Consider the following 21,400-nt stretch of genomic DNA (forward strand, 5'->3'; position numbering starts at 1 on the left):
CAGTAGTGAGCCCCTCCTGAGGAAAGCAGGGTTTCCTACCAACATGTCATCTAATGAAAAGGAAAGATCCTTCATAATCAGATTTTAAGTCCTGCAACTCTAAAGCATGGCCAAGTATCTTTTTATTTCCTTTTCCCCCAACTGGCTCAAAAATTAGCTAAGAAAAAATCTTGTTAAGGTTGAATTTAGAAATAATGTTTTAGAAGGAAATAGAGATTCATAAAGAAATAAAAATTCAGATAGAATAATCAGATAGAAAACTAGAGTAAATGTTTGTGACACAGCAAGAATTGGACAAAGCACAGGGTTTTGAGAACAGCATGTTTTAATGTTTGAGACCAGTCTTTCTGAGGTGACTATGAAAGCAAGAAATATTACAACAAATAACTATGGATGCACTTTATATACTTGATGATCTCCCACACAATAATATCTGCATTATCATTTACACCTCTTAGTACCAGCACAGCATTCTGAAGTTTCCAAGCATAAGTTGTATGCAACTGAGTAGAAAGATGAAAATTAGCTCAGATTTCCAGAAGAGCTGGTTTTTCCTGGTGGCTCAGCTGGTAAAGAATCCACCTGCAATGCAGGAGACCTGGGTTTGATCCCTGGGTTGGAAAGATCCCATGGAGAAATAAAAATACTGGATCGTACCCAAGCCACATCTGCAGAAACTGAAATCCATTCCATTGTGAACATGTTGAATTTTAAAAGGTGCTTTTATTGTTGTTCAAAGTATGGATTTTAATGGCATTTTAATAATCCTTTGAAATGTGCTGGTACTCAGTGCAAAAAAAAAAAAAAGTGATACCATTTCTTCAACTATAAGGTATTTTCCAAAAATAAGCCATATTATATCTTCATTTTGTAGGTTGATATTAATAATGGTCCTGATGTAACTGGTGCATAAAGACTCATTTGCTTCCTGGAAAGGAAAAGAAAGGTGAGTACTTACCAGAAAGCCATGGAAAAATGAAACAGGTAATGTTTAAATTCTGTATACTGAAGGTGTCATTTTTTCTAGTAATTAGCCCAATTTCTCAAGCTGGAGAGAAAAATTCTGTGATGCACTTCCTGGATAAAACAATTATTTTCCCATTCCAGGGAACATGGAAGCTTCCTTTCCAGCTCTTAAGAGCTGCACACAATCAGATAAGGAGGGTCACTCATTAAATCCACTCTGAATGAGCGTTTCCACTCCTTGCTGCCCCTTCAGAGCATCCTCCGTTTAATGTGTATGTACTGCTACTTTAGAATAGACTGTTGGCCTACTCTGTTTGTGATCCATTGAGTAAAACCACACCTTCACTCTGCCATCTTTGCTCTATTCCTTCTAGTACATCCATCTCCTTATTTTTCAATTATCTATAAATCTTCCAAAAGGCATAATTATTGTGATATTCAAAACTGAGACTTGTTTAAGAAAATCTATTATCTGTGATTCTTCTAAATCTAGTAAATAAATGAATCTACATAGAAAAATTTTCTTCTCTATCTGTAAAGAAAAAAATATGTCATTGTGTAAAGAGCATTAATTTTTCCTTATAACAATCAGATGTTAAGGGGAACCAGTATATTAATACATGTTGAGAAAGGAACTCTGGGAAGTTTTCAGCCTTTCACCTTCATATAGCCAGGTACAGACCATGATAACTGATGTTCAGGGCTCATTAAGCAATGATGTAATTGTTCATGTAATTTCAATAGAGAACAATATAGAAAAAAAATTACCACTATTGCACTACATTTGGAAAAGCATGTTTTTCCACTTGAACAAACTTTTATTATGTTTTGATTTTTCAGTGGATGATGTTTTTGTTTATTATATAAATTGTCTGGATTACTTTGTTTAATCATAACTCATTTGTTATTAGACTGGTGACAGGTCTTAAAGGTGATGCAATATATCCTTTATGTGTTATGATGTGAGTGTATTAGTTTAGCATTTTGAATACATTCTTATCAAATGGATTGTATGCAGAATTGTTCCATATTCTTTTTAGTAAGTAGTGACAGAAATCAGAAAGAAAGATTGAGGTGCCTTCTTAGGTTCAAACTCAAAATCTCAATCCCCCAAAAAAATATTGGTCCAAATTTTCCACTTCATTTTTTTTTTTTTACATTCACTTTGACTGATATCATTTGAAAATGGGCAATTTTGCTCTGTTTAAATTTATGACTTTCTGAAATGACTCCATAATTTACAGTGGATGCTGATGAATCCTTGCTTATTGGAAACTCATAAAATATTATTAGGGAATAGCTGTGATAATTTGTGTAAAATAGTTACCCTGACTTTGGCACGTACTAAAAGCTCAGTAATTATCAGTAGCAGCTCCAGAATTTCTACATAAGACAGCTTAAAATCCACAGTTGGATTGGAAGCATATAGCAAGAAGACTTGTTTTAAGTTATAGATTTTTTATAGCAAGTATATTGCTTTAACTTTGATTGTATATATTTTTTTATGTTCCTGGAAAGATGGCAGATAGAAACTATGGGTCATACCTGTGCCATGTATGATTATTAAAGAAAGGCTTAGGGAAGATACATTCAGGCATTCATTCCTCTATGTACAAGAGAGCATGTGCAGTAGTACCTAAAACACAGAGGCTTAAAACACCTCTATAGTTTTTGCCAAAACTCAAATCTGTCTGTATTTATCTGATTTTTCCTGTAAACTCTGAGTAACTTAATTTTACTGTGTCAAACATTGTTTGTCTTCTGTTTTCTTGTACTGTTATATTCAGTTTAAGCTCATGTATTGTAATCATTCATTAGGGCTTCCACATTACACATTTGTGGTGCACATGGTGATTTTGGATAGCATGTATATATGCAACAATCCTGTTTATATTAATATGCTATTTTCATTTTAAAGTGGCATATTTTATCTTATTTTATCTCTACCATTTATTGAGTTTTCATTTCTCATTAATTTTTAGCTTATTTACTTTTCCTTTTTATTTTCTTTTCCCTTGTAAATTCCAGTCTCCCCAAATATCTATCATTTTCAATTTTACATACATTTCCTTAGTTATCTGTTAATTAGCTGTAATTTTAATATAATCAACTAGCTAGAAATAAGAAAAAGTATATACATAGCTTTTGTGCAATATTCTTTGTCACACATCATGTGACAATTTCCTATTTTAGCCCATTCCTCCCAGATTCATTGATGTTTTAATTTTCATTAAGCATCAAAACTTCAAGAATGTATCAGAAATGATAGTTGGCCAGACATGTGCAGTAATATTTACAGCCTAACTTGTAACCCCTTTTTGATGAAATAGCGAGTAATATATAAATGAATGTTACTAAAGCCATATATATATTGTTACATATTTTACTTACTTATTTTGCATTCTTCAGTCTACATGCACAGTATGATATTGTAAAAGCAATAAACATCACTGCACCAACACTCATTAAGATCATTTCTACCAGGCCAAGGAGGTTTATTTTTCCAGTTACTTGATTTCTGAACTTTTCTGCCTTCTCATCACCAATAGTGGCAGTCTGCAATCAAGATAACTATTAGCATTATTTCATTTCATTAGCTTATTAACAAGTTACTCAAAACTCTCCACTTTTATATCAGTCCTTTTTCAAAACACTGTGTTAGTTATCTATAAGACAAGCCAATGAAAGTCCTTTTGCATATCAAAGATGGCAATAAGTGTCAAGATTGAATATTTAGAAAGAGAAATACAATTTTCCTCCCTTGAACATGTTATATGCACTGACTTTATTGATCTATACAACAGTCTCATGGAAATATCTTTATTTTCCAAAGGATGTTTGCTAGTGACAGAGGGAAATGGCAAAGGTCAACAGTTTCTTTCCTTTAAAATTTTCTGCAGTGCTTTTCCTAATTCTGTGGTTAATGGACTCCATGATTTGTACTAAAAATATCTTGTCAGGTACTTGGATAGACTGCTGACACCTACTCTTACTTGGTCATTGTAAGCTTGACTTGCTTTTATTATCACTGCAATATTCACAGTGAGTTCTTGGAGTTGCATATATCCATGCCTCTTTCCTAGCACAAGCAGTATGACAAGAAAAATGTTTTCCAGTCATATTATGAAAATAATATAAAATTATAGGAAGTACTTCATTTTCCAGAAATAAAAGCACTGGAAACTAATGTAAACCTTGATGTTTCTGTGTAGCCTGGTTCCTGAAAATATTTATATATTTAATAATATATAAACTCTCTCATATAAGTAATGGAAGCATATACAACTTCAAATTCTATACATGTATATTCTGTTTTCAAACATTGAAAGCTTTTTCTATGTAGGAAGTTTATCATTTTTGGTGACTAATAGATAAAAATACTAACCTCATTAAGCCAAAGTATAGGCACCAAATAGTTGTGCTTCAGACCCTTTAATGCTCTGTAATAAACATTGAAAATAATTATGAAAATATATACTAATATGATAAAAATATTTAATACAAATGTTAGTAACTGCTAGTGTAAATAAGTGTTCAGAAATTTCTGAACATTTTAAAAATTCTAAAAAATTACATTCTAAAAAATTACAAATTACTAAGTTTCTTGACTTTTTGTTCCCTGTAATGAATCATTTAAATTTTAATATGTCTGTTTCTCAGATATCTTTCATTCTTATAAATCTTTCTAATACAGGTTTCTAACTAGATTAACTTTTTGTAAGTGTATATTTTCCCTTTTGACAATTTATACCCAGTAAACTTGAATTGTAAAAACAATTGTTATGGAAATATTTGGACAGCTAGCAAGATGAACGGTGTCACCAAATACTAACTCCAGAATATGTATAAATGCCATTTCAATATGTACTAGATATAATTCTAAATTACAGATAAAAATTATAAGCATTTAGTAATGATTTCATGATATTAAGCCAAAGAGAAGTTTTAATTTTATACTATTAACATTTAATTTCATACATGTACTCACTTTCTGACAAGAAAATTCTAAAAATTGAATGAACCTGTTTAAGAGACTCACACAATATTTTTTGCTGGCTTAACTAGTATATTGATCTGCAGCCGTTGTGCAAATTGTAAAGTGAATCCAGTTATCTAAAAAAAGAGAAACTAAAATAATCACCAACTTCTTTTAAATAATTCATTTATAATATGCGAAACTTTGTTACAGAAACTAAGGTGAAACTGTAGTACTTAAAACTTATGAAATTAATTAATTAATGGAACATATTAAATATTATGTACATAAAACATCATAATTACATTTTATGTACATATGCATGAGTATATACACACATGTGTATATATGCGCACACACACACACACACACAATTTCTTTGCCCAGACTACTATCAAGGTTTTAGTTAGATTTGTGATATTTATCTGAATTGGTTTTGGGAAATCAACAATAGTAGTGAAATCTAGAACTCATATAGTCAGTTTAAATCCTGAACTATATATGGTCTAAGATATATTCAGTCAGAACCCATGTATCATCAGTATAATTACAGCATTACTTCTAGTATTATTTAAAATGAAATGTGGCTATTAAAATTCTGGCATACCATTTAACTTTTGAAAAGGAAGAGTATTTGAAATAAAGTTGAAACTGTTACAGTATAGGAAACTTAATAGATTTTTCTTTATGCTAAGTATAACATATCTTGCTTTAAATGCACATATACCCAAAAAATCTTTTAGTTCCTTGTAATCTACAGTGTCCCTTCATATAAGTAATATTCACAGTTAAGTATAAAATGAGCATAAAATTGTAATTTATACTAAATTGTTTTAATTCAATTAGAATCATATCCATCATTTCTATTCATGCATTATGAACAATTAAAAATGCTTATAAAACTTTATATGTTGCAAAACTAAAATAGAATTACTTTGGCATTTCATAAGCAGCAATAGGAAGACAACCAACATTATTTTCCTTGAAGCAAAAGTAAGTAAATATACACCCGTCACTCTATGTAGAATAGATAATCAATAAGAGCCTACTATATACCACAGGGAATTACACTCAGTATTTTTTAATAAGGGAAAAGAATCTGAAATATATATCTATATATATGTAATATATATATATATATATAAGTATGTGCACATGTATATATAAATATGACTAAACCACTTTGCTATACACCTGCAATTATATGGCATAGTAAATCAACTATAATTCACTAAAAAATCAATTTATCTAGATTGTGATGTAATAAATATGATCAATAAATGTGATTAACAGAAAGAAGAGAATTTAATTTTTCTTTCAATAAAACGTACTAAACCAATCAGATCAATAATATATTTGCTTACAGGTTCAACATCTAAGTATGTGCTATGTTCCTCTTCATTTGGACTTAAGCCTTCAATAGGTTCTGCAATTTCAGGACTTGCATGTAGAAAATGAGGACGTGAAATGTACACAGGTTTTCCTGAAAACAGTGTTCAAGAAACGTTTGGGATAAATTGTTTTCCTCATTTCACATAGCACTCAGAAAAGATTTCCTTGAAAATAAAGCTTTTTAACTTAAAGAAAAAGAAACATAGAGTTGCTTTGAATAGAAATTGAGGGATAAGGGTGAGGGAAAAGTATCACATCTGATCACTTTTGATCAAAAATAAAACATAAACTTCTGTTGTTCATCCCTTAAGTGTTTATGTTCAATATATAAAGCTTAGCTACTGAACACAAAGTTATTAATACAACCATATACCTTCATGTTTCAGACAGTAATATGTCTTTGAGAATTTATTTAAGAGGCTTTCTTTATTATCACCTACTCGGCTTTTCTTTCTTTAGTCTCACCTACTCCGACATGAAGAAGGTGAGCAAAATGAGAGAGACTCCTAATTTATTGATTGAATCAACTTTTGTTTCAGAGACATCTTGAAATATGCTTACTTTTATTTACCATTTCCTAGGGTAAAAAAAGTTAGAAAAATGTCAGATAAATTAGGATGCTCAGAGTATTCTGGGAATTATTTTCATTTTGCTCTATATCTGAAAGGAGCAGAGATTCTGCACAGAAAAGGAAACCATCAAAAATGAAAGACTGCCTATGGAATGGGAGAAAATATTTGCAAAACACATGATTAACATCCAAAATATACAAGGAATTCACACAACTGAAAAAATAACATAATTAAAAAATGAGCATAGGACCTAAAGAAACGTTTCCAAAGTAGTTCAGGGAAGTATCAGTGTGGTTTTATCTAAACGAAGTTTTGCAACATGGAAACAACTGGGGCCTTGAAAATGGGACAGAATGAAAAAAAAAAAAAAATCCTACTATTACACTTACTTTCTGCCCTTACTACTTTCTCACTTTAGATTTCTGGTAAAAAAGGAATCCTGAGTGAAGTTTACATTTTAAAGAATATTGCAGATTAGGCCATGAATTGTGACATGAGAACTTTTGCATACCTTCTTTGCATTTGCTAATATCTAGCACACCATATAAGGTGCAATCCTTGGAGATAATTTTTTCTGTGCAGAAACAATGGTTGTCTGGATTTTGAAGTGGAGATGCAAAAACCCTGGGTGGAAGAACAAATCTATACACAGGGATTCCTTTTAGATTAATTTCGGCTCCAAACACAGCATAAAATGACCTAAACACAGATAAGAAAGAGCTTCATTTAGGGAACCTCAACTTCATTCTGGAGATTCTTTTTTTTTCCTTATTTTAAAATTTATATTATTGCTTTAAATTAGAAAAACTGGATATAATCTTGTTAGAGTTCTTGCTTAATTCCCTAGAAATAAAGTTCTTGTGATCCTCTGTCCATGGAATTCTTTCAGGCAAGAATACTGTAGTGGGTAGCCATTCCTTTCTCCAGGGCATCTTGCCAACCCAGGGATCAAACCCAAGTCTCCTGCATTGCAGGCAGATTCTTCACTGTCTGAGCCACCAAGGAAGCCCATTTTAAGACACACCAGGGCTCAATACCTGAGTATGAACTATTTTTACCTTTGTTTTCAAACTCTTCTGAGAATAATTTTTTGTTTCAGAATTACTATGGAGTAGTTATATTGAAGGTATTTTCAGAGCTAGTTTCTAATATTTATGTGACTGGGCTTCCCTTGTGGCTTAGATGGTAAAAAATCTGCCTGCAGTGCAGGAGACCTGGGTTTGATCCCTGGGTTGGGAAGATCCCCTGGAGGAGGAAATGGTGATCTACTCCAGTTTTCTTGCCTGAAGAATTCCCTGGACAGAGGGCTACAATCCATGAGGTTGTAAAAGAGTTTCACATTCTTTTTCAGATTCTTTTCCATTATAGGTTATTACAAGATATTGAGTATAGTTGCCTGTGGTTTACACTAGGACCTTGTTGTTTATTTTATATAAATAGTATGTCTATGTTAAAATCCAGACTCCTAGTTTAACCCTCTTTCACTTTCACCTTTGGCAACTGTCAGTTGATTTTAAATGTTTGTGAAACTATTTCCATTTTGTAAATGAGTTTATTTGTACCATTTTTTAAGATTCCACATATAAATGATATCATATTTGTCTTTCTCTGACTTACTTCACTTAATATGGTAATCTGTAGATTCATCCATGTTGTTGTAAATGGCATTGTTTCATTCTTTTTTATGACTTGAGTAATGGTCCATTGTATATATACACCAGGTCTTCTTTATCCATTCATCTGTTAATGGGCATTTAGGTTGCTTGCATATCTCGCCTGTTATAAATAGTGCTGCTAAGAAATTGGGGTGCATATACCTTTTCTAATTAGAGTTTTTGGCTTTTTTGGGTATATGTTCAGGAGTAAGATTGCTGGCAACTCTTTTTTTTTTTTTTTAAGGAACCTCCATTCTGTTTTCCGTAATTGCTGCACCAGTTTACATTCTCATCAACAGTATAGAAGGGTTCCTTTTCCTCCACATCCTCTCCAGAATTTATTATTTGTAGATGCTTTGATGATGGTCACTCTGACTGGTGTGAAGTGATACCTCACTGCAGTTTTGATTTGCATTTCTCCAATAATTAGCAATGTAGAACATTTTTTTCACATGCCTGTTAGTCATCTGTATGTCTTCTTTGGAGAAATGTCTATTTAGGTCTTTGGCCCATTTTTTGATTGGGTGGTTGTTGTTTTGATATTGAGCTGTGTCAGCTGTTTGTATCTCTTGTAGACTAAGCCCTTTTGAGTTTGATTGTTTGTGAATAATTTTTCCCAGTCTGCAAGTCCTTTTTAAATTTTGTTTATGGTTTCCTTTACTATGCAAAAGCTTGTGAGTTTTATTAGGTCCTATCTGTTTATTTTTGCTTTTACTTCTATTGGCCTGGGACACTAACCTAAGAAAACATTGCTACTATTTATGTCTGAGAATATTTTGCCTAGGTCCTTTTCTAGCAGTTTTACGGTGTTGTTTCTTATATTTAGGGTTTTAGGCCATTTTGCATTTATTTTTGTGTATATTGTGTGTGTGTTCTAGATAAGTTAGTTTGTTTCAGATTTTTCTTATTTTTGAGGAAGATCTATATTGCTATAAACATCCCTCTTATGACTGCAGTTGCTGCATCTCATAGATTTTGTTTGGTTATATTTTCATTGTCATTAGTCTCAAGGTATTTTTAATTTCCTCTTTGATTTCATCATAGATCTTTTTTTTTTCTTCATTTTTTAGTAGCATGTTGTTTAGTCTCCATGTAATCATCTTTTCTCATGTCTCTTTTTGTGGTTGATTTCTAGTTTTATGCCATTGTGGTCATAAAAGATGCTTAAAGTAATTTCTAAGCATCTTAGAAATTGTTACATTTGTTTGGGCTTATTATATGTCTTAGTATGTGGTCTACCCTTTAGAATGTTCCATGTGCACTTGAAAGGAATACACAGTAGCCTGGTTATCTTAGGATGTAATGTTCTAAAAATACCAATTAAGTCTAATTGCACTGTTATGTCATTTAGTATCTCTGTTGCCTTAATGATTTTCTGTAAGAACAGTCTGTTTCTTGATGTCTATAAGGGTGCTGTGAACACACTGAGAATGAGGCTGCTCTGGTGGGGCCATGCCCTACCATTTTACTAGTTTAGCAAAAGAAAGAGAATGTCTTGCATAGAAATGAAAAAGTAGAAAATGATTTGCATTATGCAAAATATTCTTCTACAACTTTCAATTTTTTAAAAAGCTTAATAACATATTATGAATTCTATATTTATTTTTTAATACATCAAGAAAAACTTCCTAGAGAATATATTTTATTTTTCTCCAATACTATGATTGTTAAGTATGAACTTCTGGGTCTGTGTTTTGTAACTTGGTGAAAGAATTCTACAGAACTATATCAGTGACTTTGTCTTACCTGCAAATGTCAGAGGAAAAGAATTGTAGTACCCGATTCTTCTCAATGAAAGGTGGAAATGAGGCTCCATCTATTTAGAAATCAAGCCAATTGCAAGGGATTAGGTGGAGTATGTGTCCTAGAAAAATCTAGAAATCTTGATTTCAGCTTGGTTAAGAGAAATATAATGCAAACTGTACTATAACATTGATATTCTCCAGTAGTCACATTTTAAAAATAAAGCAAGTATCAGGTATATTTTATCTCACCCACCATATCCAAAATATAATTTTAACTTGTAATCAACATAATAATTAACGAAACTCCAGATCTAATATTTACTTACAGCCTATCTCCATTTGTACTGGCTGCTTAGGTGTGAATATGGCTAGTAGCTACCATATTCAGCAAGTCTATCTACTATACACATTCACTGGTATCCATTCATATTAACTTTTCCTACTCCTTAAAGTTTAAAATGTGTACAATGGCAAAACCACATGTTGTTAAAACTGTGATTGTGTTTATTTTTTTAAATCCCCACCATGTATGTAGAGTAGCACTTTTCTTACCTTGAGGTTCATTTGGAACTCCTGTTTGGTAAATGTTGTTCTTACTTTATATAGTGATTCATTCATCTGCCCTAACAGCAGATTAATATTTTTAAGTCATGTATTGAATTCTCTCACTAAATAGAATTTCCTGAATGTGGTAGGGGAAAGCACACATGAAACTAAAAAGGACATTTGCTGAGTTTATTGTATCTCTGCTCTGGTTATGAGGACTTCCCAGGTGGCTCAGGGGTGAAGAATCTGTCTGCCTACCAAGATGTGTGGATCTGATCCCTAGGTCAGGAAGACCCTGTGGAGAAGGAAATGGTAACCCACTCCTGGGAAATCCCATGGACAGAGGAGCCTAGCAGGCTCCTAGGTTCATATGATTGCAAAGAGTTGTACACAACTTAGAAAGTGAACACTATAGTTATAATCCATGGCATACAGTGGATATAAGAAGAAATAGCTAGATAATTCCTCCATTTATTCCATAAATACATATCAGCAAAATGAGCCACCACTGAATGTGTTTGTTCAAAACAGCAAAACCAATCCTTCAGTTATGAATACATGCTCTTTTTTGGCAACCGTGCTAACCTTGTGATCTTATTTCATTACCCTTACACTCTTATGATAAGTGAAATACAACAGATGATCGCAGTGAATTAGATCATGATATTGAGAGAATGGAATATTGAAAATTAGCTTAAATTCCCAAGATTGTTCCTGAATGGGCATTGTCTATGACTGCCTTCCCAATACCTTAGTCATAAAAGAAAATAATGCATTGAAAATCTTTAAAAAAATCATATGAAATATCATTGAAGATTATGTCATAGAGACCAGCAATTACAGTGGGTCATGATCATAAGAAGACTGATGTTAGCCAGGCTCTCTTTCTTTAATACATGTAAATCAAATGTAAATCAATATAATCAGTTTATGTCTCTTTAAATTTGTTGAAGAAGGTAGAGGAAGTGCTTCAAAATCATGATTAAAACTCCTTAGAGCCTTTTCATTTCATTAGTCTCTTTTCCTAGTGCCATAACCAAGAATCTCTTTCACAGGGTTTCATCAGAGACCCTGGCCTGTACAATCAACCTTTGCTCCTAGTTTATTTTACTGCTATTTTCTTCTTACTTTTAACTTTGTGCCTGGTGCTCATGTATTTATGTTATTGTCATTAATATGTTCTCTACCTCCTTTTTTAAAAAAAATGTCTTTGTTTCTTAGTTTTGGACAAAAAATGTTTAATATTTTTTCTTAAATCCATGAAGACCCCTTTACTATTTAGGAGAAGCACAGTATATTTCAACTTCCCAGGTGGCTCAGTGGTAAAGAATCTGCCTGCAATTCAGGAGATACAGGTTTGATCCCTGGGTCAGGAAGATCCCCTGGAGAAGGAAATGGCAACCCACTCCAGTATTCTAGCCTGGGAAATCCCATAGACAGAGGAACCTGGTGGGCTACCGTCCATGGGGTCTCAAGAGAGTCAGATAGAACTTAATGACTAAACAACAGTATATTTCTGTCTGTATCTGAGGGTACAGTATGAAGTTTATGCTTATGAAATTACTAGAGTTAGTGGTATTGGTACACTTGACAATTTATTGGCAGAAAGAACTGCTTAAAAGGAATTTCTTCATATACTTCATGACTCAAAGTGCACTACAAAGCAAAGTTAATAATGGTTTTGCTGCTTTTTTCTGAGTGTTAAAAATTAAGGAAAGTAGAAAATTAAGTAAACATGCAAAACTCATCAGCACATTTGGAAAAGTAAACATTTCCCATGTTTGCTTTTTATTCCCTACCTTTTATCTAATTTTGTATTTAACATTTTTCATCTTCATTATATTACTTTGCTATAAAGTATTGCCTAACTGACTTTATAAACATTATATTGTTCTTCGGGGCTTCCCTAATAGCTCAGTTGGTAAAGAATCTGCCTACAATGCCGGAGACCCCCATTCGATTCTTGGGTTGGGAAGATCCCTCAGAGAAGGGATAGGCTACCCACTGCAGTATCTTGGGCTTCCCTTATGACTCAGCCGGCAAATAATGTGCCTGCAATACGGGAGACCTGGGTCAATCCCTGGGTTGGGAAGATTCCCTGGAGAAGGGAACAGCTACCCATTCCAGTATTCTGGCCTGGAGAATTCCATGGACTGTATAGTCCATGGGGTCACAAAGAGTCAGACATGACTGACTCTCACTTTCTGCTTCTTAGCAATTGAAAGCTCACGTCATGGCATTTGATTCACCTAGCTTTTTATAATCGTACTTCTTCAACTAGTAGGCATATATTTGCTTTACTTCAAGGAGAATAATAAACTGGATCTAACCATACTCTAAATCTAAAGTACATAGTACTTTTTCCTAACTCTAATTCAGAATGTTCATTTTTGCATACATTTCTCATGGTTAGGGTACAGGTAACCTTATTTTTGTTGCTGTTGTCCTTTTCTCTCTCTTTCTGACCATCTTATTCAAAATAGAGCTCTGCTTGAAAGTTCACTGATTCTACTTCAGCTTGAAGTCTTTGGAGGCATAACTTACCTTTTGTAATTATGTTGATATTTTAATTCTTTCCATTTTAAATGATTATCTATACAGTATTTACAAGAGGTGTAATCACTACTCTAAACATCTCTAATGTTTTACTTCTGTGGTCAGGAAGGAATTTATTACATGTGTACAAAGCAAATGTTTCCCCGGAATGAAGTAAAGGCTCATCCTTGATGGCTAATTTTGAGAAATTTCATCACATTACACATGCATTTACTAAGCCTACAGAAAAATAGAGACTCTGAATTACGTTGTAGGGATACAGAGATATGTAAACGCATAACCTCAACTCCCAGAACATTGTAGATGTGGAAGTGGATTTTGGGGAAAAAGCAGTTGGTTTCACTGTGATTTTTACCACAAACCATATGCTCTTTTGGACTTCCCTGGTGATGATAAAGATGATAAAGAATCTGCCTGCGACATAGGTGACTCGGATTCAATCCCTGAGTCAGGGATATCCCCTGTAGAAGGGAATGGTTACCCATTCCAGTATTCTTGCCTGGAGAATTCTTTGGACAGAGGTTGCCGTCCATGGGGTTGCAAAGAGTTGGACCGGACTAAGTGACTAACACTTTCTTTTTCACTTTCATATACTCTTACCTGTACCATTAATCATGCCACAATAACTTGGCCAATAGGAGAGATGCCTTAGGAATAAGAAGAAAAAAAGAAAATGATCATTTGAAGAGCACCTTTCTCACACCACTTTTTCTATTATGATTCAGTAAGTCTGACAAAATAACAACTATTTATTAGCCTAGATGTGACAAATGCTAAGTTTAAGAAATGTTTTAAGCCATTTGGCCTATGTTTTGCTTGAAGTCTGCATCTTGTTGAGATAAAGGAAGTGCCTGAAACCATTAAGTGACCAGATTATAAAAGAAAAACTGCCAAATGTTGTTAATTAGAAACATGGAGCAGAAACAGTTCTGCAAAAAGAAAATTGAGAAATATTTGTCCAAAATTTTGACCTTTTAGGAGAAAGTTCCCCACTGAGGGAGAAATGGATTATTTGATAGTATGTTTTATTCACACTGAATAGGATGAAGATATTAAATGGTTAACTGATATAAACTCAGTATGAAGGATAAGAAGGGAGTCTGGAGGAGGAAAGAAAGAGAAGCAGATGTTGGATCAATAGAAATTAGAAACATGGATAATCAATTTATATGTTCCACTTCTTTTAACTCTTGTGTGTACTGGCATTTAAATAGGGCAAAGTTTATTAATTTATACTGTGGTACCTACATAAATTTTTTGTGTATATATATATTTACATATGGAAACAATGAAAACAATAGTGGTGATAGTTTCTCTGCACACTCAGACACTTTTTGGTGATGGAAAATGAGTTTTTCACACTCCTAACATATCATCCAGTAAGATGTCAAGGCATGTTTTTGCTTCTTTTTTAAAAAGAATAAGCTGCTCAGCCTGCTATGTTTAGTCTTGCCATGGTCAGTTAAATTAACTTGTCCTAATCTCAAACTCTTGTGAAATTCTTACTCTAATTAGGAGCACTTAGTAATTCTCCTCAAGACCTCTCTCTAATATTGAAATGGAAGCAATGCTCACTGTCCTCCATATGCAAACACCGATGTGATTCCCCTAAAATGAGCATTTGGAAGTGTTTCTTTTTTTCTCCATTAGACTTTTCTATTAAAAAAGAATATGTGGGGGGGAGGAGCCAAGATGGCGGAGGAGTAGGACGGGGAGACCACTTTCTCTCCTACAAATTCATCAAAAGAATAACTGAACGCAGAGCAAACTTCGCAAAACAACTTCTGATCACTAGCTGAGGTCATCAGGCGCCCAGAAAAGCAGCCCATTGTCTTCGAAAGGAGGTAGGACAAAATATAAAAGATAAAAAGTGAGACAAAAGAGCTAAGGACGGAGATCCGTCCCGGGAAGTCTTAGGCGGCATTGCTTGGGGTAGGGTCTGGGCCTGAGTGCCCTGAGGACAATCGGAGGGAGCTTCTATGAGTTGCCAACTTGAACTGTGGGAGACCAAAAGAGAGAGAGTAAATTAACCGGCCCGAACACACTGCCGGCCGTTCGCAGAACAAAGAGACCGAGAAATACCAGAGAAGAGCTCGCAGGCTGCGGACCGGCCCAGCCCCGCTGGAGGCAGGAGGCAGGGGGGAGGGGAAGGTCGCAGTGAGACACAGGGCGCAGGCACCCGACCGGCGCGGGTGCGGGCTGGGGCTGGGGACGCGGAGGGCAGAAGGCGCAGGCACCCGACTGGCGCCATCGGAAACTGAGACTGGGTCCGTGGAAGGGAGTGGGCGCGCCACACCTGGGGAGAGTGCGCCCACCAAGCCCCTGGCTGCCTGGACTGCTCTGACGGGGAAGGCACTGTTGGGGAACACCTGAGGGCTGGAACCTCGCGCAGCGCGCTCCATATAGAACAGCCGGGAGCCTGAGCAGCGCAGACGGAGAGGGCAGCGTCAGCCGCTCCCGGCAGCGCCAGCCGGTCCCCACGGCGCAAGCCCGTCCCCACAGCGCCAGCCCCTCCCCGCGGCACCAGCCCCTCCCCACAGAGCGAGGGAACTAGCTACCTGAATAAGAGTCCACTTCCGCCCGCCTGTGTCAGGGCGGAAATGAGGCTCTGAAGAGACCGGCAAACAGAAGCCAAATAAACAAAGGGAACCGCTTCAGAAGGGACTGGTGCAACAGATTAAAATCCCTCTAGAAAATACCGACTACACCGGAAGGGGCCTGTAGATATCGAGAAGCATAAGCTGGAACGAGGAGCTATCTGAAACTGAGCCGAACCCACACTGACTGCAACAGCTCCAGAGAAACTCCTAGATATACTTTTACTTTTTTCTTTTTTTTTTTTATTTTTTCCTTTTTTATTTTTTCTTTTTTATTTTTTCTCTTTTATTTTCCTTTAAAATCCCATATTACTCCCCCATTACTCCTTAACTTTCATTTCCATAGATTTTTACGATTTTTTTAATTAGGGGGAAAAAAAAAAACTTTTTTTTCTTTCTTTCTTTTCTTTTTTTTTCTCTTTTTTCTTTCCTTTTTCTCTTCTATTTTCTATTTTTCTTTTTCTCTTATTTCTTTTAAAGTCCTCTAGTACTCCTCTACTACTCCTTAATTTTCATTTTCAATACACTATAACCTTACAAAAAAACAAAAAGAAGAGAAGCCCTATTTTTAAACCAAAGATTATTCTCTCCCAATCTTGACTCTCTGTTTTCTACCTCAGATCACCTCTATTTCCTCCTTTCCCCTTCTCTTCCCAATCCAATTCTGTGAATCTTTGTAGGTGACTGGGGTACGGAGAACACTCTGGGGAACAGACAGCTGCGTAGATCTGTCTCTCTCCTCTTGAGTCCCCCTTTTTCTCCTCCTGCTCATCTCTATCTCCCTCCTCCCTCTCCTCTTCTTCATGTAACTCTGTGAACCTCTCTGGGTGTCCCTAACAGGGGAGAATCTTTTAGCCATTAACCTAGAAGTTTTCTTATCAGGGCTGTATAGTTGGAGAAGTCCTGAGACTACAGGAAGAATAAAACTGAAATCCAGAGGCAGGAGACTTAAGCCCAAAACCTGAGAACACCAGAAAACTCCTGACTACATGAAACTTTAAGTAATAAGTGACTGTCCAAAAGCCTTCATACCTATACTGAAACCAACCACCACCCAAGAGCCAATAAGTTTTAGAGCAAGACATACCACGCAAATTCTCCAGCAACGCAGGAACATAGCCCTGAACATCAACATACAGGCTGCCCAACGTCACACCTAACACATAGACCCATCTCAAAACTCATTACTGGGCACTCCATTGCTCTCCAACGAGAAGAAATCAAGTTCCACGCACCAGAACACTGACGCAAGCTTCCCTAACCAGGAAACCTTGACAAGCCAATCGTCTAACCCCACCCACTGGGTAAATCCTCCACAATAAAAAGGAACCACAGCCCTCCAGAATACAGAAAGCCCACTCCAGATACAGCAATCTAAACAAGATGAAAAGGCAAAGAAATACCCAACAGGTAAAGGAACATGAAAAATGCCCACCAGGTCAAACAAAAGAGGAGGAGATAGGGAATCTACCTGAAAAAGAATTTAGAATAATGATAATAAAAATGATCCAAAATCTTGAAAACAAAATAGAGTTACAGATAAATAGCCTGGAAACAAAGATTGAAAAGATACAAGAAATGTTTAACAAAGACCTAGAAGAAATAAAAAAGAGTCAACTAAAAATGAATAATGCAATGAATGAGATCAAAAACACTTTGGAGGGAACCAAGAGTAGAATAACGGAGGCAGAAGATAGGATAAGTGAAGTAGAAGATAAAATGGTGGAAATAAATGAAGCAGAGAGGAAAAAAGAAAAAAGGATCAAAAGAAATGAGGACAACCTCTGGGACACTGTGAAATGCCCCAACATTCGAATCATAGGAGTTCCAGAAGAAGAAGACAAAAAGAAAGGCCATGAGAAAATACTCGAGGAGATAATAGCTGAAAACTTCCCTAAAATGGGGAAGGAAATAGCCACCCAAGTCCAAGAAGCCCAGAGAGTCCCAAACAGGATAAACCCAAGGCGAAACACCCCAAGACACATATTAATCAAATTAACAAAGATCAAACACAAAGAACAAATATTAAAAGCAGCAAGGGAAAAACCACAAATAACACACAAAGGGATTCCCATAAGGATAACAGCTGATCTATCAATAGAAACCCTCCAGGCCAGAAGGGAATGGCAGGACGTACTGAAAGTAATGAAAGAGAATAACCTACAACCTAGATTACTGTATCCAGCAAGGATCTCATTCAGATATGAAGGAGAATTCAAAAGCTTTACAGACAAGCAAAAGCTGAGAGAATTCAGCACCACCAAACCAGCTCTTCAACAAATGCTAAAGGATCTTCTCTAGACAGGAAATGCAGAAAGGTTGTATAAACGTGAACCCAAAACAACAAAGTAAATGGCAACGGGACCACACCTATCAATAATTACCCTGAATGTAAATGGGTTGAATGCCCCAACCAAAAGACAAAGATTGGCTGAATGGATACAAAAACAAGACCCCTATATATGCTGTCTACAAGAGACCCACCTCAAAGCAAGAGACACATACAGACTAAAAGTGAAGGGCTGTAAAAAAATATTTCACGCAAACGGAGACCAAAAGAAAGCAGGAGTCGCAATACTCATATCAGATAAAATAGACTTTCAAATAAAGGATGTGAAAAGAGACAAAGAAGGACACTACATAATGATCAAAGGATCAATCGACGAAGAAGATATAACAATTATAAACATATATGCATCCAACATAGGAGCACCGCAATATGTACGGCAAACACTAACGAGTATGAAAGAGGAAATTAATAGTAACACAATAATAGTGGGAGACTTTAATACCCCACTCACAACTATGGATAGATCAACTAAACAGAAAATTAACAAGGAAACACAAACCTTAAATGACACAATGGACCAGCTAGACCTAATTGGTATCTATAGGACATTTCACCCCAAAACAATCAACTTCACCTTTTTCTCAAGTGCACACGGAACCTTCTCCAGAATAGATCACATCCTGGGCCATAAATCTGGTCTTGGAAAATTCAAAAAAATTGAAATCATTCCAGTCATCTTTTGTGACCACAGTGCAGTAAGATTAGATCTCAATTACAGGAAAAAAATTGTTAAAACTTCAAACATATGGAGGCTAAATAACACGCTTCTGAATAACCAACAAATCATAGAAGAAATCAAAAAAGAAATCAAAATATGTATAGAAATGAATGAAAATGAAACTACAACAACCCAAAACCTATGGGACACTGTAAAAGCAGTGCTAAGGGGAAGGTTCATAGCATTACAGGCTTACATCAAGAAACAAGAAAAAAACCAAATAAATAACCTAACTCTACACCTAAAGCAACTAGAGAAGGAAGAAACGAAGAACCCCAGGGTTAGCAGAAGGAAAGAAATCTTAAAAATCAGGGCAGAAATAAATGCAAAAGAAACTAAAGAGACCATAGCAAAAATCAACAAAGCTAAAAGCTGGTTTTTTGAAAAAATAAACAAAATTGACAAACCATTAGCAAGACTCATTAAGAAACAAAGGAGAAAAACCAAATTAACAAAATTAGAAATGAAAATGGAGAGATCACAACAGACAACACTGAAATACAAAGGATCATAAGAAACTACTACCAGCAGCTCTATGCCAATAAAATGGACAACTTGGATGAAATGGACAAATTCTTAGAAAAGTATAACTTTCCAAAACTGAACCAGGAAGAAATAGAAGATCTTAACAGACCCATCACAAGCAAGGAAATCGAAACTGTAATCAAAAATCTTCCAGCAAACAAAAGCCCAGGACCAGATGGCTTCACAGCTGAATTCTACCAAAAATTGAGAGAAGAGCTAACACCTATCTTACTCAAACTCTTCCAGAAAGTTGCAGATGAAGGTAAGCTTCCAAACTCATTCTATGAGGCCACCATCACCCTAATTCCAAAACCAGACAAAGACAAAGATGCCACAAAAAAAGAAAACTACAGGCCAATATCACTGATGAACATAGATGCCAAAATCCTTAACAAAATTCTAGCAAACAGAATCCAACAACATATTAAAAAAATCATACACCATGACCAAGTGGGCTTTATCCCAGGAATGCAAGGATTCTTTAATATCCGCAAATCAATGTAATACACCACATTAACAAATTGAAAGATAAAAACCATATGATTATCTCAGTAGATGCAGAGAAAGCCTTTGACAAAATTCAACACTCATTTATGATTAAAACTCTCCAAAAAGCAGGAATAGAAGGAACATACCTCAACATAATAAAAGCTATATATGACAAACCCACAGCAAGCATCACCCTCAATGGTGAAAAGTTGAAAGCATTTCCCCTGAAATCAGGAACAAGACAAGGGTGCCCACTCTCACCACTACTATTCAACATAATGTTGGAAGTTTTGGCCACAGCAATCAGAGCAGAAAAAGAAGTAAAATGAATCCAGATAGGAAAAGAAGAAGTGAAACACTCACTGTTTGCAGATGACATGATCCTCTACATAGAAAACCCTAAAGACTCTTCCAGAAAATTACTAGAGCTAATCAATGAATATAGTAAAGTTGCAGGATATAAAATTAACACACAGAAATCCCTTGCATTCCTATACAGTAACAATGAGAAAACAGAAAGAGAAATTAAGGAAACAATACCATTCACCATTGCAACAAAAAGCATAAAATACTTAGGAGTATATCTACCTAAAGAAACAAAAGACCTATACATAGAAAACTATAAAACACTGATGAAAGAAACCAAAGAGGACACAAACAGATGGAGAAACATACCGTGTTCATGGATTGGAAGAATCAATATTGTCAAAATGGCTATTCTAACCAAAGCAATCTATAGATTCAGTGCAATCCCTATCAAGCTACCAAGGGTATTTTTCACAGAACTAGACCAAAGAATTTCACAATTTGTATGGAAATACAAAAAACCTCGAATAGCCAAAGTAATCTTGAGAAAGAAGAATGGAACTGGAGGAATCAACCTGCCAGACTTCAGACTCTACTACAAAGCCACAGTCATCAAGACAGTATGGTACTGGCACAAAGACAGAAATATAGATCAATGGAACAGAATAGAAAGCCCAGAGATAAATCCACGAACCTATGCACACCTTATCTTTGACAAAGGAGGCAAGGATATACAATGGAGAAAAGACAACCTCTTTAACAAGTGGTGCTGGGAAAACTGGCCAACCACTTGTAAAAGAATGAAACTAGAACACTTTCTAACACCATACACAACAATAAAGTCAAAATGGATGAAAGATCGAAATGTAAGACCAGAAACTGTAAAACTCCTAGAGGAGAACATAGGCAAAACACTCTCCGACATAAATCACAGCAAGATCCTCTATGACCCACCTCCCAGAATATTGGAAATAAAAGCAAAACTAAACAAATGGGACCTAATGAAA

At 35.3% G+C, this 21,400-nt stretch overlaps 1 protein-coding gene across 3 annotated transcripts in view; it reads right to left on the reverse strand.

Annotated features, from left to right (window-relative positions):
* Positions 1-307: 307 nt before the first annotated feature.
* LOC133072175 (platelet glycoprotein 4-like) overlaps positions 308-21,400 on the reverse strand; it is a 43,944-nt gene continuing 22,851 nt past the window's right edge. For all 3 annotated transcript variants that reach the window (XM_061165147.1, XM_061165148.1, XM_061165146.1), the window contains 8 exons: positions 14,009-14,055; positions 10,308-10,377; positions 7,418-7,605; positions 6,307-6,425; positions 5,006-5,079; positions 4,352-4,406; positions 3,358-3,522; positions 308-928 (listed from right to left, as the gene is read on the reverse strand). In XM_061165147.1, the coding sequence (XP_061021130.1) occupies positions 3,358-3,522; positions 4,352-4,406; positions 5,006-5,079; positions 6,307-6,425; positions 7,418-7,605; positions 10,308-10,377; positions 14,009-14,055 (718 nt within the window). In that variant the 3' untranslated portion in view covers positions 308-928. The remainder of the gene's footprint in view (positions 929-3,357; positions 3,523-4,351; positions 4,407-5,005; positions 5,080-6,306; positions 6,426-7,417; positions 7,606-10,307; positions 10,378-14,008; positions 14,056-21,400) is intronic.

This window comes from Dama dama, chromosome 18, assembly GCF_033118175.1.
Source record: "Dama dama isolate Ldn47 chromosome 18, ASM3311817v1, whole genome shotgun sequence".
In the NCBI taxonomy this organism is placed as follows: Eukaryota; Metazoa; Chordata; class Mammalia; order Artiodactyla; family Cervidae; genus Dama; species Dama dama.